We start from the raw sequence: 24,221 nt of genomic DNA, 5'->3' as shown, positions 1-24,221 counted from the left end.
CATCTGGGAGATATCCTGAAGCATGCGGAATTTCAGCAGGCAGCCGGCCACTCCGGGCCACCGGGCCCTGGACACGAACGATGCCCTTTCCCCTGAGAAACAAAACTCACCAGGCCAGGTTCCTGATGTCAGTTTGCAGGAGGCACTTGGCACTCTCAAACCAGACACAGTTGCCTGTGGGGGCACCTTGCATCTGGGAGATATCCTGAAGCATGCGGAATTTCAGCAGGCAGCCGGCCACTCCGGGCCACCGGACCCTGGACACGAACGATGGCCTTTCCCCTGAGAAACAAAACTCACCAGGCCAGGTTCCTGATGTCAGTTTGCAGGAGGCACTTGGCACTGTCAAACCAGACACAGTTGCCTGTGGGGGCACCTTGCATCTGGGAGATATCCTGAAGCATGCGGAATTTCAGCAGGCAGCCGGCCACTCCGGGCCACCGGACCCTGGACACGAACGATGGCCTTTCCCCTGAGAAACAAAACTCACCAGGCCAGGTTCCTGATGTCAGTTTGCAGGAGGCACTTGGCACTGTCAAACCAGACACAGTTGCCTGTGGGGGCACCTTGCATCTGGGAGATATCCTGAAGCATGCGGAATTTCAGCAGGCAGCCGGCCACTCCGGGCCACCGGGCCCTGGACACGAACCATGGCCTTTCCCCTGAGAAACAAAACTCACCAGGCCAGGTTCCTGATGTCAGTTTGCAGGAGGCACTTGGCACTCTCAAACCAGACACAGTTGCCTGTGGGGGCACCTTGCATCTGGGAGATATCCTGAAGCATGCGGAATTTTAGCAGGCAGCTGGCCACTCCAGGCCACCGGGCCCTGGACACGAACGATGCCCTTTCCCCTGAGAAACAAAACTCACCAGGCCAGGTTCCTGATGTCAGTTTGCAGGAGGCACTTGGCACTGTCAAACCAGACACAGTTGCCTGTGGGGGCACCTTGCATCTGGGAGATATCCTGAAGCATGCGGAATTTCAGCAGGCAGCCGGCCACTCCGGGCCACTGGGCCCTGGACACGAACGATGCCCTTTGCCCTGAGAAACAAAACTCACCAGACCAGGTTCCTGATGTCAGTTTGCAGGAGGCACTTGGCACTGTCAAACCAGACACAGTTGCCTGTGGGGGCACCTTGCATCTGGGAGATATCCTGAAGCATGCGGAATTTCAGCAGGCAGCCGGCCACTCCGGGCCACCGGGCCCTGGACACGAACCATGCCCTTTCCCCTGAGAAACAAAACTCACCAGGCCAGGTTCCTGATGTCAGTTTGCAGGAGGCACTTGGCACTGTCAAACCAGACACAGTTGCCTGTGGGGGCACCTTGCATCTGGGAGATATCCTGAAGCATGCGGAATTTCAGCAGGCAGCCGGCCACTCCGGGCCACCGGGCCCTGGACACGAACCATGCCCTTTCCCCTGAGAAACAAAACTCACCAGGCCAGGTTCCTGATGTCAGTTTGCAGGAGGCACTTGGCACTCTCAAACCAGACACAGTTGCCTGTGGGGGCACCTTGCATCTGGGAGATATCCTGAAGCATGCGGAAGTTCAGCAGGCAGCCGGCCACACCGGGCCACTGGGCCCTGGACACGAACGATGACCTTTCCCCTGAGAAACAAAACTCACCAGGCCAGGTTCCTGATGTCAGTTTGCAGGAGGCACTTGGCACTGTCAAACCAGACACAGTTGCCTGTGGGGGCACCTTGCATCTGGGAGATATCCTGAAGCATGCGGAATTTCAGCAGGCAGCCGGCCACTCCGGGCCACCGGGCCCTGGACACAAACGATGCCCTTTCCCCTGAGAAACAAAACTCACCAGGCCAGGTTCCTGATGTCAGTTTGCAGGAGGCACTTGGCACTGTCAAACCAGACACAGTTGCCTGTGGGGGCACCTTGCATCTGGGAGATATCCTGAAGCATGCGGAATTTCAGCAGGCAGCCGGCCACTCCGGGCCACTGGGCCCTGGACACGAACGATGCCCTTTCCCCTGAGAAACAAAACTCACCAGGCCAGGTTCCTGATGTCAGTTTGCAGGAGGCACTTGGCACTCTCAAGCCAGACACAGTTGCCTGTGGGGGCACCTTGCATCTGGGAGATATCCTGAAGCATGCGGAATTTCAGCAGGCAGCCGGCCACTCCGGGCCACCGGGCCCTGGACACGAACCATGGCCTTTCCCCTGAGAAACAAAACTCACCAGGCCAGGTTCCTGATGTCAGTTTGCAGGAGGCACTTGGCACTGTCAAACCAGACACAGTTGCCTGTGGGGGCACCTTGCATCTGGGAGATATCCTGAAGCATGCGGAATTTCAGCAGGCAGCCGGCCACTCCGGGCCACTGGGCCCTGGACACGAACGATGGCCTTTCCCCTGAGAAACAAAACTCACCAGGCCAGGTTCCTGATGTCAGTTTGCAGGAGGCACTTGGCACTCTCAAACCAGACACAGTTGCCTGTGGGGGCACCTTGCATCTGGGAGATATCCTGAAGCATGCGGAATTTCAGCAGGCAGCCGGCCACTCCGGGCCACCGGGCCCTGGACACGAACCATGGCCTTTCCCCTGAGAAACAAAACTCACCAGGCCAGGTTCCTGATGTCAGTTTGCAGGAGGCACTTGGCACTCTCAAACCAGACACAGTTGCCTGTGGGTGCACCTTGCATCTGGGAGATATCCTGAAGCATGCGGAATTTCAGCAGGCAGCCGGCCACTCCGGGCCACCGGGCCCTGGACACGAACGATGGCCTTTCCCCTGAGAAACAAAACTCACCAGGCCAGGTTCCTGATGTCAGTTTGCAGGAGGCACTTGGCACTCTCAAACCAGACACAGTTGCCTGTGGGGGCACCTTGCATCTGGGAGATATCCTGAAGCATGCGGAATTTCAGCAGGCAGCCGGCCACTCCGGGCCACCGGACCCTGGACACGAACGATGCCCTTTCCCCTGAGAAACAAAACTCACCAGGCCAGGTTCCTGATGTCAGTTTGCAGGAGGCACTTGGCACTGTCAAACCAGACACAGTTGCCTGTGGGGGCACCTTGCATCTGGGAGATATCCTGAAGCATGCGGAATTTCAGCAGGCAGCCGGCCACTCCGGGCCACCGGGCCCTGGACACGAACCATGCCCTTTCCCCTGAGAAACAAAACTCACCAGGCCAGGTTCCTGATGTCAGTTTGCAGGAGGCACTTGGCACTCTCAAACCAGACACAGTTGCCTGTGGGTGCTCCTTGCATCTGGGAGATATCCTGAAGCATGCGGAATTTCAGCAGGCAGCCGGCCACTCCGGGCCACCGGGCCCTGGACACGAACGATGCCCTTTCCCCTGAGAAACAAAACTCACCAGGCCAGGTTCCTGATGTCAGTTTGCAGGAGGCACTTGGCACTGTCAAAGCAGACACAGTTGCCTGTGGGGGCACCTTGCATCTGGGAGATATCCTGAAGCATGCGGAATTTCAGCAGGCAGCCGGCCACTCCGGGCCTCCGGACCCTGGACACGAACGATGCCCTTTCCCCTGAGAAACAAAACTCAACAGGCCAGGTTCCTGATGTCAGTTTGCAGGAGGCACTTGGCACTCTCAAACCAGACACAGTTGCCTGTGGGGGCACCTTGCATCTGGGAGATATCCTGAAGCATGCGGAATTTCAGCAGGCAGCTGGCCACTCCGGGCCACCGGGCCCTGGACACGAACGATGGCCTTTCCCCTGAGAAACAAAACTCACCAGGCCAGGTTCCTGATGTCAGTTTGCAGGAGGCACTTGGCACTGTCAAACCAGACACAGTTGCCTGTGGGGGCACCTTGCATCTGGGAGATATCCTGAAGCATGCGGAATTTCAGCAGGCAGCCGGCCACTCCGGGCCACCGGGCCCTGGACACGAACCATGGCCTTTCCCCTGAGAAACAAAACTCACCAGGCCAGGTTCCTGATGTCAGTTTGCAGGAGGCACTTGGCACTCTCAAACCAGACACAGTTGCCTGTGGGGGCACCTTGCATCTGGGAGATATCCTGAAGCATGCGGAATTTCAGCAGGCAGCCGGCCACTCCGGGCCACCGGGCCCTGGACACGAACGATGCCCTTTCCCCTGAGAAACAAAACTCACCAGGCCAGGTTCCTGATGTCAGTTTGCAGGAGGCACTTGGCACTCTCAAACCAGACACAGCTGTCTGTGGGGGCACCTTGCATCTGGGAGGTATCCTGATCCGTGCGGAATTTCAGCAGGCAGCCGGCCACTCCGGGCCACAGGCCCATGGGAGGGGGTCTCTGAGGGTCTCAGCCCCATTTTTTTGTGCCCAGGCCCATGGGAAGGGGTCTCTGAGGGTCTCAGCCCCATTTTTTGGTGCCCAGCCCCATGGGAAGGGGTCTCTGGCAGCCCCAGCCTTATTTCTGGGGTGCCCAGGTTTATGGGGAGGGGTCTCAGGGGGTCCCAGCTCCATGGGGAGGGGTCTCGGAGGGACCCAGGCCCATTTCTGGTGGTCTTGGGCCCATGGGGAGGGGTCTCTGTGGCTCCCAGCCTCATTTCTGGGGTGCCCAGGCCCGCGGGGAGGGGTCTCTGAGGGTCCCCTGCCCACTTTTGAGGGTCCCACCCCCACTTTGGGGGGTCTTTGTGATTCACGTGGGTGCCACGCGGCTCGTGGGGACAGCACAGACCAGCCACACCATTTAATGGGGGATTTTTTTGCCAATTTTATTTTTGTCTCTCTCCGGGAGCCCGGCGTGGTCCCTCGGTGCCCCGGCGGTGCTCGGTCCTTACCCTGGCTGGGCCGGGGGCGGCGCCGGTGCCAGTCGGAGGGGCCGGTGCCGGTACCGGGAAGGCGGCGGCGAGAAAAGGCGCAAGGGCGGCGAGAAGCGGCGCATCCCTGTCCCTCCCAACCTCCCTCCCATCCCTCCCACGACCCCCGGAGGGGCTCCGGGCTGGGGTCCCGAGGGCCCGGGCGCTGCCGGAGCTCCGGTGTTGGGGACCCCGAGGTCGAGGCGCTCCCAGAGCTCCGGTGTTGGGGGTCCCGAGCGCTGCCGGAGCTCCGGTGCCGGGGTCTCCGCTCCGCTCCGCCGCTGGAGCCGGACTGACCCCAATCCCCCCCCCCCCCCCCCCCCCCCCCCCCCCCCCGCAGCCGCTTTATATAGTCAGGTTAGCCCCGCCCCCCCTCGGCGGCAGCCAATGGGAGCCGAGCGCCACCAAGGAGGGGCGGGGCATAGCGCGTTTTGCATTGTTGGGACACAATGAGGGGCGGGGCCGGAGCGAGACGGAGCGATGCGATTGGCTGGGAGGGTTCCGCGGGGCGGGGCCGGGGCGCACCGGGCCCGGTCACCGGGAGCGTCCGGCTCGGCCCGGGGCAGGGCCGGGGCAGGGCCGGGGCATCTCCGCCCTCCGGCCCCGGGGGTGCTCCGGCCGGGGCCCGGCCTTGCCCCGGCACGGTCGGCCCAGGGCTCCGGTGCGGAGCGGGCACGGCTGCCGGTGGCCGCAGCCGTTTCCCCGGGGGGATGCTCGCCCCGGCGTGCATCGTCGTTGTCCCGGCGGGATGCTCGCCCCGGTGTTCGTTTTCCCCTCCCCGGGGGATCTCCGCCCTCCTCATTCCCGGGAATTATCGGTGCCGGTGCTGTCTCTGTTGCACTCGCCCCGGGGGATGCTCCGGCCGGTGTCCGTCCGTGCTTCCGCCGGCCCGGCCCGGCCCGGCGGGCAGGGAGCCCGGCTGGCTCTCCGCCGCCACGGCCCGCCGCGATCCGGCACCGGGAGCAGCGGGGCCGGCGCCGCTCCCGCCTCCCTCCCCGCTCCGGGGACCGGGGCTGGCGCTGGGCTGGGGGCTGGTGGCGGATCGGGGTTCGGGCAGGAATTTGGGAGCTGGAGCTGGGGCTGGGGCTGGAGTTAGGGCTGGATTTGGGATCGGGGCTGGGCTCAGCGCGTCCCTGTCCCCCCCGACCGCCAGAGACGGGAACGATGCTCCGGGGCTCCTCGGACACGGCTTTGTTAGGGGGAAACGTGGATGGACAGCGGCTCCGGAGCGGGGCCATCCCCTCCTGGCCGCAGAACCCACCGAGCACACCCGGAGGGGGCTCGGAGCCGGGGAATGGCGGGGCCGGGCGGTTGCTCCTCAGCGCTGCGCTCCGGGACGCTCCGTGCCCGGCGGGAGCGGGCGCGGCTCAGCCACCCTCACCGTGAGCGAGCCCTGCGGGGCGACACGGGGGGCTCAGGGCGCGCCCGGGGGTGGCAGCGGGGCGCTCGGGGGGCGGTGCTCACCGGGAAGAAGGAGTGGATCAGCAGGAGCAGCAGGAGCGCCGCCAGCCCCAGGCCGAGCCACAGCAGGTAGCGCCAGCGGATGCCGTGGCGGACGAGGCTCAGCGGGGACCGCAGCCACAGGAACGACGACTTGGGGCGCCTGTGGGGACACCGGGCTCAGCCACCGCCTGTGCCCTCCCGCTGGCCCCTCCTGGCCCGGCCCGGGCTCACCTGGGCTCGGGCAGTGCCGGGTGCTTGTTGGGCTCCTCCCGGCCCTTCCCCACCGGCCGCTCCTCCGCCTCCCGCGCCGTCAGCAGCTCCAGGCTGAGCTCCAGCTTCCCCTGCGGAGCCCGGCTGGATCTGTCCCCGCTGTCCCCAGCCCCGCGCGGGTGTCCCCAGCCTGTCCCCAGCCTACCGAGAGCCGCTGGCCGCCGTCCTCCTGCACGGTGCAGGGCCACCAGCCGCGGGCCCTTCTCCTGCGGAACAGGTTCAGCGGCGAGCGCTGCAGCGCCGGGGCCCGGCACCAGCGCCGGGAGAGCCGCCGGGAGAGCCGCGCCACCGGCAGCCAGCCCCGGGAGCAGCGGGGCAGCGACAGCCAGGCCCGGGCCAGCCAGCCCCGGGAGAAGCGGGGCAGGCAGAGCCAGGCCCGGGACAGCCAGGGCCAGGAGAGCCAGGGCAGCTCCGGCGGCGTGGCCCGGCACAGGCGGGGGCTGCGGGCCGGGCGGGGCAGCCGCAGCAGCTCCAGCTCCAGGATCCCTGCGGGACAGGCCAGGGGACAGCTCTGTCACCTGGGGGAGCTCCTTATCACCAATGGGAGCTCCTTATCATCACTGGGAACTTCTTATCATCAACGAGATCTTCTTATCATCAATCGTCCTTCTTATGGGTCCTTCTTATGACCAATGGGTGCTCCCTGTCCCCTGTGGCCGTTCCCTGTCCCCTCTGACTGTCCCCTGTCCCCGCTGGCTGTCCCCTGTCCCTGCTGGATGTCCCCTGTCCCCTTTGGCCGTTCCCTGCCCCTGTGGCCGTTCCCTGCCCCACTGGCGGTCCCCTGTCCCCAGTGGCTGTCCCCTGTCCCCAGTGGCTGTCCCCTGTCCCCCGCGGTGTCCCCCCGGCGGTGACACGGGCTCTCTCACCCAGCAGATCGTCCGCCTTGAACTTGTCGTTGTCCCACACCTGCAGGATGAGTTTGGGCGGCACCTTCAGCAGCGTCGCGTCCAAGCTCCACACGTGCTCCTGCCCGGGGACACGGCAAGGTCGCGCGTGTCCCCAGGGAATGTCCCCAGGCGTGTCCCCAGGCGTGTCCCCAAGCCTGTCCCGCCCCGGCTGTGGCTGACCTTGCGCTGGATGGCGCAGAGCTTCTCGGCCGCCAGGAACTCGAAGGGGAACACGAAGCGCCAGTTGAAGGCGCCGCTGCCGTTCCGGGAGCGGTAGTGGATGTCGGTGTGCTGCCGCTGCTCGGGGAGCCCGTCCAGCCACCTGCGGGGACAGCGCTGTCACCGTGTGCCATCCCCGGGGACAGCGCTGTCACCTCGGTGCCCACATGGATGGGGACCCTGGGGTGACAGGGACCTGGGGTGACAAAGGACCCGCGGGTGGGTGCCAGAGGCTCTGGGGGGAGCAGGGCAGAACTGGGGGGTGACAGGGGACACGCTGGGGACACACCCCGACACGTAGATGTCACTCATGCGCTGGCCCAGCAGGTTGACGTCGCCAAGGTCCGCGTCCCGCACGTTCCACACCACGCAGCGCAGCTCGTACCTCGGGAGGGGACAGGACGTGTCACGGGGTGGCGCTGTCCCCGCGGGCTGGTCCCTGTCCCCTCGGGGCTTGTCCCTGTCCCTCACTCACCCCTCGGCCTTGCGGGGGTCGATGTTCACCGGGGGCCCGGGGGGGCCGAGGCTGGCGGGGAAAATGTCCACCCACATCTGCACCTTGCCCTGGGGACAGCGGCACGGGCTGGCACCGGCCCGAGCGTCCCCAAGTGTCCCCTCTCTGTCCCCACGGCTCCTCATCACCACGGGGTCCCTTTGTCCCACCAGCGTCTGTCCTTGTCACCCCCCGGCCCCATCACGCACTCCGGGGCTCCCTGGCGCCCTCAGCAGTGTCCCTGTCACTGCAGTGTCCCTGTCACCCCAGAGTCCCCACCACACCCCCAGCCCGGTGTCGCTGTCCCCGCTGTGGCTGTCCCGGGTGTGGCTGTCCCCGCTGTGGCTGTCCCGGGTGTGGCTGTCTCCGGGGTGTGGCTGTCCCCGCTGTGGCTGTCCCAGGTGTGGCTGTCCCAGGTGTGGCTGTCCCGGGTGTGGCTGTCTCCGGGGTGTGGCTGTCCCCGCTGTGGCTGTCCCGGGTGTGGCTGTCCCCGGGGTGTCGCTGTCCCGGTGTCCCTGTCCCCGTGTCGCTGTCCCCGGTGTCACTGTCCCCGTGTCCCTGTCCCGGTGTCCCTGTCCCGGTGTCGCTGTCCCCGGGGTGTCACTGTCCCGGTGTCGCTGTCCCCGGGGTGTCGCTGTCCCGGTGTCGCTGTCCCCGCGTCGCTGTCACCTGCTCCAGGCCGGGCTGGGCGCGGCTCTGCAGCCCGCGGGTCTCCAGGTGCTCCGGGACGAGCTCGCACAGGTTCAGCACGTGCAGGGCCAGGCGCTCCCGGGGGGGCCCCGCGTGTCGCGCCGGGGGGTGGCCCCGCTCTGGGACACCGAGCCGCCTGCCACCCGCCCCACAGCCGCCCCAAAGAGCCGCCAGATCCCCCCAAAGCCCCTCCAGACCCCCCAAACTCTCCCAAACTCCCCAGACCCCCCAAATCCTCCCCAGACACTCCCCAGATCCCTATAAACCACCCCAGACACCTCAAAACCCCCCAAACTCCCCAGATCTCCCCAAATCCCCAACAGACCCTCCTCAGACCCCCCAAACCCTCACCAGACCCTCCCCAAACCCCCCAAATCCCCATCAGACCCTCCTCAGACCCCCCAAATCCCCACCAGACCCTCTTCAAAGTCCCCAAATCCCCATCAGACCCTCCCTAAACCCCCCAACCCCCCCCAGTTCCTCCCCAAACCCCCCAAATCCCCACCAGACCCTCCTCAGACCCCCCAAATCCCCATCAGACCCTCCCCAAACCCCCCAAATCCCCACCAGACCCTCCTCAGACCCCCCAAATCCCCATCAGATCCTCCCCAAACCCCCCAAATCCCCACCAGACCCTCCTCAGACCCCCCAAATCCCCATCAGACCCTCCCTAAACCCCCCAAACCCCCCCAAACCCCCCCCCAGCCCCCCCAGCCCCGGCCCCTGGCTGCCCTCACCGAAGTGGTGCAGCTCGAAGCGCTGCCCGCTCAGGCTCAGGGCGGTGCCCCCGCGGCTGAAGCGGGGCCCGGGCAGCCCCCGGGTGCCCGCCAGCAGCTCCAGGGCCCGGCTGGGGCACAGCTGGTCCCGCCAGCACGCGGGGCCCGCGCTGGGGACAGGGCAGTGGCACCTCAGCTGGGAGCGAGCCCTGTGCCAGCCCCCGGCCCCCTGTGCCCGCTCCGTGCCATCCTGCTGTGCCCCCCCAAACCCTCCTGTGCCCCCCCAAACCCTCCTGTGCCCCCCAAACCCTCCTGTGCCCCCCATCCTGCCCCTCTCGTGTCCCAAATCCCCCTGTGCCCTCTCCGTGCCATCCTGCTGTGCCCCTCAAACCCTCCTGTGTCCCCCAAACCCTCCTGTGCCCCCTCCTCGTGTCCCAAATCCCCCTGTGCCCGCTCCGTGCCATCCTCCTGTGCCCCTGCGTGCCCACCATGTCCCCTCCTGTCCCCCCTCCCAGCCCCCCGTGTCCCTCCCCGTGTCCCCTCCCGTGTCCCCTGCCGTGTCCCCTCGTGTCCCTGCCCTGTCCCCTGCCGTGTCCCGTGCCACGCACGTGTGGTACAGGGCGGGCAGCCCGCAGTGGGCGCGGCGCTGGGACAGCAGCCTGTCCTCCAGGTCGATGGTGGTGCTGCCGATCTCCTGGTCCGGTGGCACCTTGTCGTGGTCCATGATTGTCACCCGCAGGTCCTTCTCCAGGGGGATGGTGGCCGTCAGCTCGAACATCCTGGCGGTGGCAGTGCCATCAGCCCGGGGCTGGCATGGGGACTGGGACATGGGGACACAGGGGCATGGCAGGACGGGGAGAGGACACAGGGACATGGGACAGGGGGGACACAGGGAATGGCAGGACAGGGAGTGGGACAGGTGGGGACACAGGGGCACAGCAGGACAGGGAATGGCACAGGGATCTGATGGCACAACAGCACTGGGAATGGCGACCTGGTGAACGCCCCCAGTGGCCCCTGGAGGTGACAGTGGCAGGGCCACCCTCCCCGGGGGTGACAGTGCCGGGGCCACCCTCCCCGGGGGTGACAGTGCCGGGGCCACCCTCCCCGGGGGTGACAGTGCCAGGGCCACCCTCCCCGGGGGTGACAGTGCCAGGGCCACCCGGCCGCACCTGCCAAAGACGGGCTCCAGGGTGTTGGGCACGTACTGGTCCCGCTGCCCCAGCGTCTTCTTGCCCAGCGCCACCCGCACGTAGGGATCGCTCTGCGGAGGGGACGCTGCGGTGACCCCGCGGCCAGCACGGCCCGCCCGGCCCCGCGGGGGTCCCCGCTGTCCTCACCAGGCCGGTGACATCGCGGGGGGACAGGTCGAAGGCTCGCACCACGTAGACGCGCACCAGGCACGGCTGCGGCTGGCGCGGGGGCAGCCGCTGGAAGCAGAGCGGGGCGGGGGCCGCTCCCGCCCCCTCGGGCACGGGGTAGATGCGGAACAGCCCCTGAGAGACCCCCCGGTGCCCTCCGGGGGTCCCCCGGGTGCCGTCGGGGTGTGTGAGGGGGGGTTCACCCACCTTGAAGCTGCCCACGGGCTCGGCGGCGCGGCCGGGCTTGGAGAGGGGGAAGGTCTGGCAGAAATCCTGCAGCCCCTGGAACTCGGGCACCGCCTCCAGCTCGCAGCCGTAGATCTGCGGGGCAGGGCCGGCCCCGCATCAGCCCCGGGCCCGGTCCATCCCGGGCTGCTCCCCACCGTTGGCCCGGCCCCTTCTTCCTCCTTGTGCCCGTTCCCTCCTCATCCTCATCCCTGTCCCTTCTGCAGCTTCGTCATCTCTGTCCCTCCTCCCAGCTTCATCCCCGTCCTTGTCCTCAGCTTCATCCCATCCTTGTCCTCCTCAGCTTCATCCCCATCTTTGTCCCCTCCCCACCTTCATCATCATCCTTGTCCTTGTCCCCACCTTCATCATCATCCCTGTTCCCTCCCCAGCTTCATCATCCTTGTCCCCCCCAGCTTCATCCTCGTCCCCATCCCTGTCCCCATCCTGTCCCCATCCCTGTCCCTTCCCTGTCCCTGTCCCAGGCTCACCTTCAGTCTGTCCCCGTTGGTTCTCCACGGGGATTTGGGGTCCTTGTCCTCCATGGATGCGTAGAATCTGCTCCACCAGTCCCTCTCCTCTTCCTCCTCGTCCTCCTCGTCCTCATCCTCGTCCTCCTCATCATCATCATCATCTTCCTCCTCCTCCTCCTCGTCTTCCTCGTACTGGTGGGGAGCAGAAGCAGGTGGGCACAGGTGGGCACAGGTGGGCACAGGTGGCCCTGGTGGCCCTGGTGGCCTTGGTGGCCTTGGTGGCCCTGGTGGCCCTGGTGGCCGCCCCGTTCCTGTGCCCACCTCGTCCTCAGCCCGCTTGTTCCTCAGGCAGCCGAGCAGGCCCTGCAGGGAGCAAAGGGGAAACTGAGGCACAGGGCCGGGCGGTGCCAGCGCCCCGCGGTGCCAGGGCTGGTGCCAGGTGACCGGGGGGACTCACCTGAGCCATCCTGGCCGGGGCTGTGGCCAGGAGCAGGCACCACCAGCGTCTGCAGGGGCTGCAGGGGACCCGCGCGGGAAGGAGCTGGTCTGAGGGACACGGGGACAGCAGGGGTGAGGGAGGGGACAGCTGGGACAGGCTGGGGACACTGGGGATGGGACTGGGGACACCTGGGATGGGCAGGAGACAGCTGGCACGGGGTGGGGACAGCTGGGATGGGGCAGGAGACACCTGGAATAGGGCTGGGGACACCTGGCATGGGCAGGGATGGGACAGGTGATGCCAGGGATGGGACAGGCGGCACCAGGGACGGTCAGGGGTGGGACGGTCAGCACCTGGCATTGCCACAGCCGTGTGAGGGCCCTTGCCGGGCCCGCCGGGGCGCAGCAGCTGCTGCTGGCCGGGCGGGTGGCAGCGGTACTGGCGCAGGTCCCTGACGCTGGCCTGGCCCAGCAGCAGCCGGCGCTCGGAGCCCGCGCGGTGCCAGAGCCGCAGGCGGATGGGCGGCACGAAGCGCTGCTCCTCGGGCAGCGCCTGCGGGGACAGCGCGGTCACCCGCGGCCACCCCGCGGGCCGCCCCCCGCCCCGCGCCGCCCTCACCAGCGTCAGCAGGAAGGCGTTGCTGGGGAAGTTGGGGTTGGTGGCCGTGTCCTGGATCGGGGGGGTCCACAGGCTCTGCTCCCCCCACTGCAGCTCCAGCCGCGGCTCCCGCACGGCCCCGCGCAGCCCCCGCAGCCCCCAGGCCAGCACCTGGCGGGACACCGGGCTCCTGTCACCCGCGGGGCTCCCCCGGCGCCAGCCTGAAGCTGCTGGCCCCATCCGTGTCCCTGTCGCCACCCCTGTGCTGGCCTTGCCTCTGCCCCCCGTGCCCACGCTCATCGTCCCTCCTCTTCTTGTCCCTGCCCTGTCCCCATCCCCTGTCCTTGTCCCCATCCCCAGGAGCTTCAGCTCTGCCCACAGCCCGTGCCACGCCCAGGCTCCATCTCCAGTCTGGTCCCCATCCCACCTTTATCCCTGTCCCCAATTCACCTTTGTCCCCATCTGTCCCCATCTGTCCCCATCCCACCTTTGTCCCTGTCCCCAATTCACTTTTATCCCTGTCCCAAATTCACTTTTATCCCTGTGTCCATCCCAGCCCCCCCTCCATCCCATTCCTTGCTCCCCCCGCGCTGTCCCCACGCTGTCCCCACCCCTGTCCCCGCGCTGTCCCCGCGCTGTCCCCCCCCCGCCGGTGGCTCCCACCTCCAGCGCCACCCTCTGCAGGCGCGGCCGCAGCTCCGGGGGGATGCCGAACCCCAGCCCGTCCTTCCTCAGGGGCGGGGGGCTGAGCGGAGCCGGGGACCCGTCCTGCCGTGGGGGGGACACCGCGACAATGCCACGCCGGCCCTGGGTGCCCTCCGTGTCCCCCCTGCGTGGCCGCTGTCGCCGCCTCACCTCGGGCTCGTGCAGGAGCTCGAAGGCCGCCAGCAGCTCCCCGGCCGCGCCCCGCGGGCCCCGCAGCGGGTGGGGCTGGAGCCGGGGCGGCTCCCGCAGCGCCGCGTCCAGCCAGACCCGCGGGGCGACCACGCACCGGCCCAGCAGCGCCGCGGGGCCCTGCGGGGACAGCCTGAGCGCGGGCCGGCCCGGCCGGGGCGTCCCTGCCCCTCCTTCCCTGACCCGGCTGGCCCTGACACCCCCATCCTTCCACCTCTGATCCCTGCCCCTCCATCCTTCCATCCCTGACACCCCCATCCTTCCATCCCTGACACCCCCATCCTTCCATCCCTCACTCCCTGTCCTTCCAACCCTGAGCCCCCTGCCCCTCCTTCCCTGACCCGGCTGGCCCTGACACCTCCATCCTTCTGTCCCTGACACCCCCATTCTTCCATCTCTGAGCCCTGCCCCTCCATCCATCCCTCCCTCCCCCATCCATCCATCCATCCATCCATCCATCCATCCATCCATCCATCCATCCATCCATCCCTCTCTCCCACATCACTCCATCCCTCCCTCCATCCTTCCATCCCTCATCCCCCATCCTTATCCACGTCCCATTCCTCATCCCTCCCTCTTCTCCCATCCCTCCCTCCCTCCCTCTTTTCCCTCCCATCCCTCCCTCCCTCTCTCCCGGTGTGTCCCGTACCTGTCCCCGCTGCTCGCACACCTCCACCACCACGGCGGGGGGGTCCCGCGGGACGCCCCGGGGGTCCCCGCACAGCGGCACCCCGGCGAAGAGCAGCGTCTGCTCCCAGCGCGGGTCCAGCGCGCCGCGCACCGCCCGCGTGCGCTGGCTCCGGGACACGAACGACACCTGCGCCGCGGCATCTGGGGACAGCGACACCGTCAGCGCCCCGGGCTGCCCCGGGGGCGGCGCCGGGGGCCGGGGGGGTCCCACCTATGGAGATCCTGGAGCCGCCGGGCGCCAGATCCAGCGCCTGGAAGATGTAACAGCGGAGCTGGAAGCGGCCGGGCCCTGGGGACAGCCGGGGGTCAGGGGGGGCTGCGAGCCCCCGGCCCCTCCCGGGTCCCTCCCCGGTCACTCCCGGTCACTCCCGGTCCCTCCCCGGTCACTCCCGGTCCCTTCCTGGTCCCTCCCGGGTTCTCTCCAGTCACTCCCGGTCATTCCCGGTCCCTCCCGGTCCCTGCCGGTCCCTGCCGGCCCCGGGCTCACGTTGGAAGCTGCAGAGGATGAAGACGGGCGGCTGCTGCAGGACCGCGGCTGCACCGTCCTGGGCCGGCTCCTCGGTGTCCTGGGAGGGGACAGGGCCGGGCTGGGGGGACGCTGCTGTCCCCGTGTCCTGTGTCCCACCGTGGCCTCGCTCCACAGGGCTCCATCCCTCGCCCTTCCCTCCCTTCCATCTCCCCTGCCTCCCGACACCTCCCGTTCCCCCGGGTCCCTCCCGTTCCCCCGGACTCCTCCCGTTCCCCCGGACTCCTCCCGTTCCCCCGGACTCCTCCCGTTCCCCCGGACCCTCCCGTTGCCCCGGACGCTCCCGCTGCCCCGCTCCCGCTCCTACCGGGGCTCCCTGGAGCAGGAAGAGCGGCGCCACGGCCGCGGGCTCGGCGGGCACCAGGCTGCGCTGCCAGCGCCGCCGGCGGCACCGGGGACCGGCCGGAACCGGGGGCTGGAAGGAGCAGCCCCAGAAGCACTCGGGCTGCCAGGCCTCGTCCTCCCACAGCTCCTCGGGGTCCTGGAGGGGCAGGGCGCGGGGACAGCGTGACACGGGGACAGCCACCCTCATCCCCATCACCCCCTTCCCTGTCATCATCGTCCCACCACCCCCATCCCTGCCACCCCATCCTTGTCACCCCCCTCTGTCACCCCCATCCCTGCCACCTCCACCGCCACCGCCCCGTCCCTGTCCCCGCGTGTGTCACCAGGGTGTCCGTGTCCTGCTCCTGTGTCCAGCTGTTGCTGTCCCTGTGGCGGACCCGGAGCCAGCGCCGGCGCCGCAGCGTGTGGCACTGCTGTCCCTTGCTGTGCCACGCTGCCGGGGGGCCGCCATCCTCCGTGCCCACCCCGTACTGCCAACCTGCGGGCACGGGTCAGCTGCTTCTCTGCCACCCTGTTATTGTCACCCTGTCCCTGCCACCGTGTCCCTGCCACCCTGTCCCTGCCACCCTCACCTCTGTCACCCCCTGTTCCCCCCGTTCCCCCTGTCCCTGTCCCCCCCACCCATGCTGTGCCCACCGGGGACCCCCCACTCACCGTCCTCATCCTCGGTCCCCTCCACGTCCACGTGCCAGTCACTGGTGACACGCCAGCCCTGGGGACAGGCCACCTCCTCCTTCGGTGGCACCGCCACTCCCTTCTGCGAAACCAGGCGGGCGCTGAGCCGCGACGCTCCGGTGTCACCCGCGCTGTCCCCGCGCTGTCCCCGCGCTGTCCCCCACTCACGGCGTCCGTGGTGGCCGTGCTGGCCCAGCCCCCGCTGGGGTCGCGGCTCTGGTTCTCGTAGAGCTCCTCCAGCACCGCGCTCCCCGCGCCCTGCGCCGGCACCCTGGGGACACGGGGGACACGGCTGGCGTCACCGCGCCCTCCGGACACGGGGACAGGGACAGGGGCGGCTGGCTGTCCCCTCGGCTCACCGCCGCGGCCGCTCCACGCTCCAGGGCCCGTCCCAGCGCCAGCCCTTGGGGGGCCGCAGCTCGTCCGGGGGGGGCGCGGCCCGGCCGGAGCTGTCGGAGAACGCGGGGCGCCCCAAAAGCCCCCGGGGGCCCCATTTCCCCAAGAGCCGCGTCTGGTGCTCGTACTGCGGGGACAGAGCGGCTGGCCTTCGGGGACACGGTGGGGCGCTGTCCCCTCCCGATGCTGTCCCCTCCCCGCTGTCACGTACCAGGCACTGTCCCTTCCCCTCTGTACCCTGTGCTGTCCCCATGATGTCCCCTGTATTGTCCCCATACTGTCCCCTGTATTGTCCCCTCGCTGTCCCCAGTATTGTCCCCTCGCTGTCCCCTCGCTGTCCCCCTGCTGTCCCCTGTATTGTGTCCATGCTGTCCCCTGTATTGTCCCCCCGCTGTCCCCCCGCTGTCCCCTGTATTGTCCCCCCGCTGTCCCCCTGCTATCCCCTGTGCTGTCCCCCCGCTGTCCCCCCGCTGTCCCCCGTACTGTCCCCCCGCTGTCCCCTCGCTGTCCCCGTGCTGTCCCCACCGTCTCGCTGTAGAAGCGCAGGCTCCCCCCGAGCAGCGCGGCCAGCTCGCCGCTCTCGGCCACTCGCCCCAGCCACAGCCGGACCCGCACCTGCGCCTGGCTGTCCCCGCAGCCCTGCGCGGCACAGAGCGTGGCACAGAGCGTGGCACAGAGCGTGGCACAGTGCCACCGAGGGGCGGGGACACGCGGGGGGACGCACAGGGGGACATGGGGACACGGAGGGGACACGGAGGGGACAGAGGGGGTGTGGAGGGGACATGGAGCAGGGACGGAGGGGACAGGGAGCAGAGAGGAAGGGGGACATGGAGGGACACGAAGGGCTGTGGGGACACCGAGGGGACACGAAGGGACACCAAGGGGACACGGAGGGACACCAAGGGACACCAGGGGACACCAGGAGGACACGCAGGGACGGCAGGGGAGCTCCCACCAGGAACAGGGTGAGGATCCTCCCGCAGAGGCGGCCGCAGGCGCCGGGGCCGCGCGGCGAGTGCAGGACATCGGTGGCGGCGACACGGGCCGAGGCCACCCGCAGCTGGCCCCGCAGCAGCCACAGCTGCACGTCGGGGACACCGGCCTGCGGCTGCGGGGACACGGGGACAGGGGACAGGGGTGAGAGCGGTGCCACAACGGGGACAGGAACGGCCCCACAGGGAGCCTGGACACTCCCAGCCTCAGCCTTGTGGGGTTTGGATTTGTCCCGTTTTGGGGTTTTGGGTGTCACCTCCACGGCCAGCGCGGCCGCCTGCCGCAGCCAGCCCTGGGCCACTGTCGCCAGGGTGTCCCCGTGCCCGCCACCGGCCCCGGCCTCGCTCCGCAGCCGCCGCAGGAGGCGGCGCCGGCAGCTCCGGAGCTGCTGGTCCAGGGCGGTCAGAGCGGGCTGCTCCTCCAGGCACTGCAGGGCGGCCCTGCAGGGCCCAGAACAGCCCAAAATCAACCCAAAAACATCCCGGAATCACCCCAAAAACATCCCAGAATCACCCCAAAAACGTCCTAGTCCAGGGCGGCCCTGCAGCGCCCAAAACAGCCCAAAACCACCCGCAAATCACCCAAAAACATCCCAGAATCACCCCAAAACCATCTCAGTCCAGGGCACCCCTACACCACCACAAACACCCCAAAATTACCCCAAAATCACCCCCAAAACATCCAAAATCACCACCAAATAATCCTAAAATCACCCCAGCCCAGGGCATCCCTGCAGTGCCCCAAAACACCCCAAAACCTTCAGGATTACCCCAAAATCCCCAGTTTCACCCCTAAAATTCTTTGCCCCAACAATTCCTCAGTTTTTTTTCCCCCAGCGCTCCATCCTCCCACCAAAAACCCCGTTTCCACCCCAAAATCCCCACGTCCCCCTCATCTCATTTCCACCCCAAATCCCCTCCTGAATGTCCCCTGTCCCCCAAAGTGTCCCAAATGTCCCAATCCCCCACTGCCAGCCCCGTTTCCCCCCAGGTTCGGGATCCCCTGGCCCCAAACCCCAATTTTGGGATTTGGGATGGCTCACTCGCAGTCCTGCTCCAGCTCCTGCAGCAGCTTTGTCCCGATGTCCCCGGCGCTGTCCCCGCGGTGTCCCTGCAGCTCGGACAGGTTCCTCTCCTGGGAACGGCCCCAAAATGTCCCCACATGGGTTTGGGATCAGTCCTAGCCAGATTTGGGATCAATCCCAGCCAGATTTGGGGTCAGTCCCGCCCGGATTTGGGATCAGTCCATCCAGATTTGGGATAAATCCCAGCTGGATTTGGGGTCAACCCCGCAGAGATTTGGGATCAGTCCCAGCTGGATTTGGGATGAGTCCTGCCTGGATTTGGGGTCAGTCCCACCTGGATTTAGGGACATTCCCAGCCGGATTTGGGGTCATTCCCAGCCGGATTTGGGGTCAGTCCCGCCCGGATTTGGGGTCAGTCCCGCCCGGATTTGGGGTCGTTCCCAGCCGGATTTGGGGTCGTTCCCAGCCGGATTTGGGGTCTCACCAGGCGCTGGCACAGGGCTCGCAGGAGGTTCAGGCTGTCCCAGCGGTGCCCGGCGTCCTCCCACAGCGAGGTGACAGCGACCACCGGCTTGTCCCGGAACCACGGCAGGTGGTGGTAGAGGTTCCCTAAATCCGGGAAAAACACCCTAAAATCAGCCCAAAACGCCCTAAAAACCCCCCAGACACCCCAAAATCAGCCCAAAACGCCCTAAAATCCCCCCAAACAACCCCAAACCACCCAATCCCTCCCACCCACGCCCACCAAACCCTTTAATAACCCCACTAACCAAGCACTCCCAACAATCAATCAGTGCCCCGCTGTCCCACCGCCCCCTCCCGCCCCCCAGGCCCCGGGCGGGTGGCAGTGTCCCCGCTGTCCCCCTGTCCCCACTGTCCCGCTGTCCCCGCTGTCCCCCTGTCCCCACTGTCCCGCTGTCCCCGCTGTCCCGCTGTCCCCGCTGTCCCCCTGTCCCCGCTGTCCCCCTGTCCCGCTGTCCCCCTGTCCCCCTGTCCCGCTGTCCCCCTGTCCCCGCTCACCGTCGAAGGCGGGCAGGGCGGGCGCGGTGGCGGCCGCGGCGGAGCCGATGCCCAGCTCCAGGCTCAGCGCCTCGGGGCCGCCGGGCACCATGGTGGCCGAGTAGAAAACCCCACAGAGCCCCAGGCGGCAGCGGGGCAGGCGGCTCTGCGGCCGGGAGAGACCCCAAAAGCGCTCAGCCGGCCCCGCGGGTGGCACCGGCCCGCCGCGTCCCCTCCTGTCCCCACCTGCGCCCGCTCGGCGTCCACCGGGGCCGCGGCGTCGCGGGGGCGGCCGGGGGGGGACCCCGGGTGGGTGCAGAGCTCCAGCAGCAGGCGGCCCCCATAGACCGGCCCCGAGTCCTGGGAAAGGAGCCCCGGCGTGGGGGGTGGCCCATGGGGCGCCCCAAATGTCCCGCTGTGCCCCAAAGTCCTGCCCCAGCGTTTGCTGCTTTCCCTTAAATGCTCCGTTCTCAGTTAGCCCCATCCCGTTTTCATCCCGTTCTCCATTTCCCCCACCCTATTCTCCATTTCCCCCACCCCATTTCCACCCCATTCTCCATTTCTCCACCCCATTTCCACCCCATTCTCAGTTCCCCCCACCCCATTTCACCCCACAAGTCCCACTTGCCCTTGACAACACCCCAAATTCCCTTTCCCATTCCCCAAACCCTCTGACAAGCCCCACAACCCCATTCCCCCTCCAAACCCCCTACTTCCTCCTGCGCTGCCCCGTTCTCACCCCAAACATCCCACGGCCCTCAGAAATCCTTCCTTTGCCCCAGTAACTCCTGATTTTCCCCCAAAAACCCCACTGCCCCCCAACCTGCTCCGTACCCTGGCCGCGTCCTCCCGGGGGCCGTAGAAGGGCAGGAAGCTGGGCCCGAAGGAGGGGAAAAACCCGGGGGTCCCCTCTGGGGGCAGAGAAAAGGGGGTTCAGGGTGGCCTCGGGCTATCGGGGACCCCAAAAAGGGACAGCCCCGCTCACCCTCGAGCTCGTCGGGGTCCCGGGAGATTTGGGACAGCCTCAGGGTGGCCCTGCCCACGGCTTTGCTGCGGCACGACCTGGAGGGAGCACGGTCAAGGGTCCCCAAACCCTCGGGGTGTCCCCCAACCCCCCGGGTGTCCCCCAAACCCTCGGGGTGTCCCCCGCTCACCCACGCAGGATTTCCAGCAGGATCTCGTCACAGATGGGGGGCAGCTGCGGGGACAGAACAGCGCCGAGCGTGGCAGTGGAAATTGGGACATCCCCCCTTTTTGGGGTGCCCCTCTTTAGGGCCGGGGGCGCTCCTCACCCGCAGGGGGAAGAACAAAACCTCGTTCCACTCGGGGCTGGCATCGGCGGGCACCCAGCGGGTGCAGAGCTGCGGCGGGGGCACCCGTGAGCCCCCGGAAGGGTTGGGCACCCCCAGGGCCCCCCGGGCACCCCAAATTCCCCTCCGGCGCTCACCGTCCTGCCCGCAAAGCCGACCCGCACCGACGCCTTCAGCGAGCCCGCGGCGCCGCCCAGGCGCGGCTCCGCTGCGCGGGGATGGCCAGCAGCGACATTGGGGGGGTCCCCAGAGCCACCCCCACCCCGAACCACCCCCAGCTCCTGCTCTGTGGTGAGCAGGGGGGTCCCCAATTCCACCCTTTGCCCCCAAATCCCAGTGTTCCCACTCTGTGGTGAGCAGGGGGGGTCCCCAAATCCACCCTTTGCCCCAAATTCCCCCATGCCCACCTTGTGATGGGAAAGGGGGGGTCCCCAAAACCACCCCCATTCCAAACCCCAATGTCCCAACGCCACATCCCGATGTCCCCATCCCAATTCCCGAGGTTCCCACCCCAATTCCCGAGGTTCCCACCCCAATCCCCGATGTCCCCACCCCAATTCCTGATGTCCCCACCCCAATTCCCGGTGTTCCCACCCTAACCTCGATGTCCCCATCCCAATTCCCGAGGTTCCCACCCTAACCTCGATGTCCCCACCCCAATTCCCGGTGTCCCCACCCCGATTCCCGATGTCCCCACCCCAATCCCCGCTGTTCCCACCCCAATCCCCGGAGTTCCCACCCCGATTCCCGGTGTCCCCACCCCAATTCCCGGTGTCCCCACCCCAATTCCCGATGTCCCCACCCCAATCCCCGGTGTCCCCACCCAGCGGCAGGAGCTCGGCGCGGAACACGCGGATCTGCAGCGTGGCGGCGCACGGCGGTGGCCGCAGCAGGTTGGCCTCCACATCCTCGTCCCCCGCCGGCACCTCCTGCTCCTGGCGTGCAGGGATGGAGGTGGCGGCGCGGGGACGCCCCATCGGGGATTTTGGGGGATTTCGGGGCGCGGGGCTCACCTGGGCGCTCTCTCCGGCTCGGCGCACCACCAGGCTGACCTGCAGCCAGCCCTGCGAGCGGCCGTCGCGGAGCCGCGGGTGCTGCAGGCTCAGCCACTTCCCGCTCAGGCTGCGCCCTGCCCCGCGGGGGACACCGCCGTCACCTCCCGGTGGCACCGGGGCCGCGCCCGGACCCCGCCTGGCGCCTCCCCAAAACGCGCGGGGCTCCCCCAAAATGAGGCTTCGCCCCTGGCTGGTGCTGACGTGGAACAGCGCCCAAAGCGTGGCACGCCAGGGCATGGCTAAAACCGCCCCAAAACGCACGGTGTGCACCCAAAATGAGGTTTAACCCCTGCCAGAAACACCCCCCGAAATGTGGCACCCCAAAATGTGTCACCCAGTGTCACCCAGTGTCACCCCAACCCTGTCGTTACCTGGGGCAGAGTAGACGGTGCCGATGTCGAGCTGTGGGAACGGCAAAGGGGGTGAGAGTGCTCTGACAGCCCATTCCCAAACCCCAGTCCCAAAATCCCAATCCCAAACCCCAGTCCTAAACCCCAATCCAAAACCTCATTCCCAAACCTCAATCCCAATCCCCCATTCCCAAAATCCCATTTCCAGCGCCCTATTCCCAAACCCCAATCCCAAAATCCCAATCCCAAACGCCATTCCCAAACCCCAATCCCAAAACCCATTCCCAAACCCCAATCCCAAAACCCATTCCCAAACCCCAATCCCAATCCCCCATTCCCCTTCCCAAACCCCATTCCCAAAATCCCAATCCCTCACTCCCCTTCCCAAACCCCAATCCCAATCCCCCAGTCCCAAAATCCCAATCCCAAACCCCATTCCCAAACCCCAATCCCAAAATCCCAATCCCTCACTCCCCAAACCCCATTCCCAATCCCCCCACTCCTCACCTCGAAGATGCCGATGACGGGTTTGGTGCAGATGTTTGGTGAACGGAGCACCTGGGACAGGGACACGGCTGTCCTTCTGTCCCTGTGTCCCTGTGTCCCCGTGTCCCTGTCCCTGTCCCTGTCCCCCAGTGCCACCCCTCGCCCCACCTGGATGTGGATGGGCTGTGCCACCAGCTGCTCGGGCGTCATGCGGAAATTCTGACAGAACACCTAAAACCCCGAGAAAGGAGGGTGAGCGCGGGCCGAGGGACAGCGGCGGCGCCCGCGTCCCCTCGGCGCTGTCACCTCGTCGAAGTAGGGGTTGTTCCCGCTGCGGCTGCGGCTGCGGAAGTGGCGCTTCCCGATCTGCACCCGCACCACGGGCCTGATGCCATTGCCCCGCAGCTGGCGGCCCCTGATGACCCTCACCCGGACCTGCGGGGTGCCACGGGCGTGCTGGCCGCGAGGGGACGTCACCCCCGCGGTGCCACCGCGCCCGCGGGTGCCCTACCTGGAAATCCTCTTTCCTGTCGGCGGGTGCCACCGCGGGCGGCTCCAGGGCCACCTGGTCCTGCTCGCTGGTGACAGCGACGTCCCCGCGCGGGCCGTGGTAGCAGCAGAGGGTGACGGTGCACTGCAAGGGGACAGCGACACGGGGACAGTGGCACGCGGGGCGCGGCGGGGCGCGGCGGGGCAGGGCTCACCCCCGTGGGCCGCTCGCGGTGGTCCAGCAGCGGGATGTCCCCGAGGGCCAGCGGCAGGCTGGGGGTGGCCGCCAGCTCGCCCAGCGACACCGTGGCGGCGCCCAGGTCCCTGTGGGGGCGGGCGACACGGTGAGGGTGGCCGCGGTGGCCGCGGGGTGTCCCCTCGGGGCTGGCACTCACCCCTGGGGCAGCGGGCAGTCCCCTCGCCGCAGGCGCAGGGCCAGCGCGTCGGTGGCACTCAGGGGACACGCGTCCAGCGGCCACGCCAGCTCCTGAGGGGGGTGGCACGGCTCAGGGGGGGGGACCCGGTGTCCCTGTGCCACCACGGGTCACCCCCGGGGCCGCCTCACCTCGTTCCAGGTGGGGCTGCGCTCCTCGGGCACCACCTGGGTTCTCCTGGGGACACCTGCGTGCGACAGGAGGGGGGGTGGCACCTCAGGATGGGGACACGGGGCACGGGCAGCGTGGCGGTGCCACCCGGTGCCGTGGGGACAGCCCCCGCGGTGTCCCCAAGCCCGCGGTACCTCGGAAGGAGACGGAGAGCAGGACACCGGGACCGAAGCCGGTGGCCCCGGGGATGCGGGCGGCGACAACGTGGCACCGCAGCATGGCCACCGAGCGGGGACAGGGCTGTCACCGGGGGGTGCCGCCAGCGGGCCGCCCCCGAGGCGCTGCCACCGGGGATGGCCGCAGGTTTGTCACCTCGGGGGTGCCACCAGCGGGCCACCCCGAGGCGCTGCCACCGGGGGGTGCCACAGCAGTGCCAGCCGCAGTGGCACCAGCCCCGCGGCCGCAGCGCGGCCGTTGGCTCGCCGTGTCCCGGTGCCAACGGCGGCGCTGTCGCGGGGGCTGTCGCGCGGGCGGCGCTGTCACCGCCAGCCGCGGCCCCGCGTCCCCGCGCGCCACGCGCGACCCCTCAGGGACCTCTGCGGGGCTGGGTGAGCCTGGAGCGGCCCTTCCGCGGGGACAGCCCGGGGACATCCCTGGGGACATCCCAGGGACATTCCTGGGGACATCGCAGGGACATCCCAGAGACATTCCCGGGTCCCTTCCACGGAGACATCTCAGGGACATTCCTGGGGACATCCCAGAGTCGTCCCCGGGTCCCCGCGGGTCCGTTCCCACGGGGACATTCCTGGGGACATCCCATGGACATTCCCGGGTCCCCGCGGGTCCGTTCCCACGGGGACAT

General features: G+C 67.8%; 1 protein-coding gene across 1 annotated transcript; it reads right to left on the bottom strand.

The window, feature by feature from the left end:
* Window positions 1–5,097: 5,097 nt before the first annotated feature.
* On the bottom strand, window positions 5,098–23,656 carry FER1L5 (fer-1 like family member 5). Its single transcript, XM_064400217.1, has 49 exons — window positions 23,554–23,656; window positions 23,380–23,435; window positions 23,210–23,301; window positions 23,030–23,138; window positions 22,837–22,959; window positions 22,632–22,760; window positions 22,494–22,556; window positions 22,347–22,397; window positions 21,861–21,891; window positions 20,572–21,563; window positions 20,417–20,485; window positions 20,279–20,322; window positions 20,110–20,186; window positions 19,959–20,035; window positions 19,371–19,484; window positions 19,146–19,290; window positions 18,610–18,734; window positions 18,144–18,235; window positions 16,833–17,541; window positions 16,634–16,747; window positions 16,072–16,235; window positions 15,881–15,983; window positions 15,692–15,794; window positions 15,361–15,515; window positions 15,000–15,173; window positions 14,654–14,732; window positions 14,378–14,455; window positions 14,126–14,307; window positions 13,438–13,596; window positions 13,246–13,350; window positions 12,604–12,753; window positions 12,339–12,537; window positions 12,004–12,092; window positions 11,868–11,909; window positions 11,565–11,738; window positions 11,056–11,169; window positions 10,828–10,983; window positions 10,660–10,751; window positions 10,096–10,266; window positions 9,509–9,657; window positions 8,751–8,890; window positions 8,064–8,152; window positions 7,878–7,973; window positions 7,550–7,691; window positions 7,349–7,448; window positions 6,628–6,968; window positions 6,444–6,553; window positions 6,234–6,372; window positions 5,098–6,162 (listed from the first exon to the last, which is right to left on the bottom strand). The coding sequence occupies exons 1-49, from the start codon at window positions 23,636–23,638 to the stop codon at window positions 6,088–6,090; spliced, it is 7,167 nt and encodes a 2,388-aa protein (XP_064256287.1). The 5' UTR covers window positions 23,639–23,656; the 3' UTR covers window positions 5,098–6,087.
* Window positions 23,657–24,221: the final 565 nt, after the last annotated feature.

Source organism: Passer domesticus, chromosome 28 (genome assembly GCF_036417665.1).
Source record: "Passer domesticus isolate bPasDom1 chromosome 28, bPasDom1.hap1, whole genome shotgun sequence".
NCBI lineage: Eukaryota > Metazoa > Chordata > Aves > Passeriformes > Passeridae > Passer > Passer domesticus.
This window is presented reverse-complemented; position numbering and strand designations above follow the sequence as displayed.

What these genes read in the sequence shown, in the direction of transcription:
- FER1L5 (XM_064400217.1), bottom strand. Translation starts at nt 23,638, where the DNA reads ATGCTGCGGTGCCACGTTGTCGCCGCCCGCATCCCCGGGGCCACCGGC. An exon ending in GAGCCCTGTGCCAGCGCCTG is followed by an intron (nt 18,236 to 18,609) that starts GTGAGACCCCAA and finishes GGCCGTTCCCAG; the next exon opens with GAGAGGAACCTGTCCGAGCT. An exon ending in GGGGACCGAGGATGAGGACG is followed by an intron (nt 15,516 to 15,691) that starts GTGAGTGGGGGG and finishes CCGTGCCCGCAG; the next exon opens with GTTGGCAGTACGGGGTGGGC.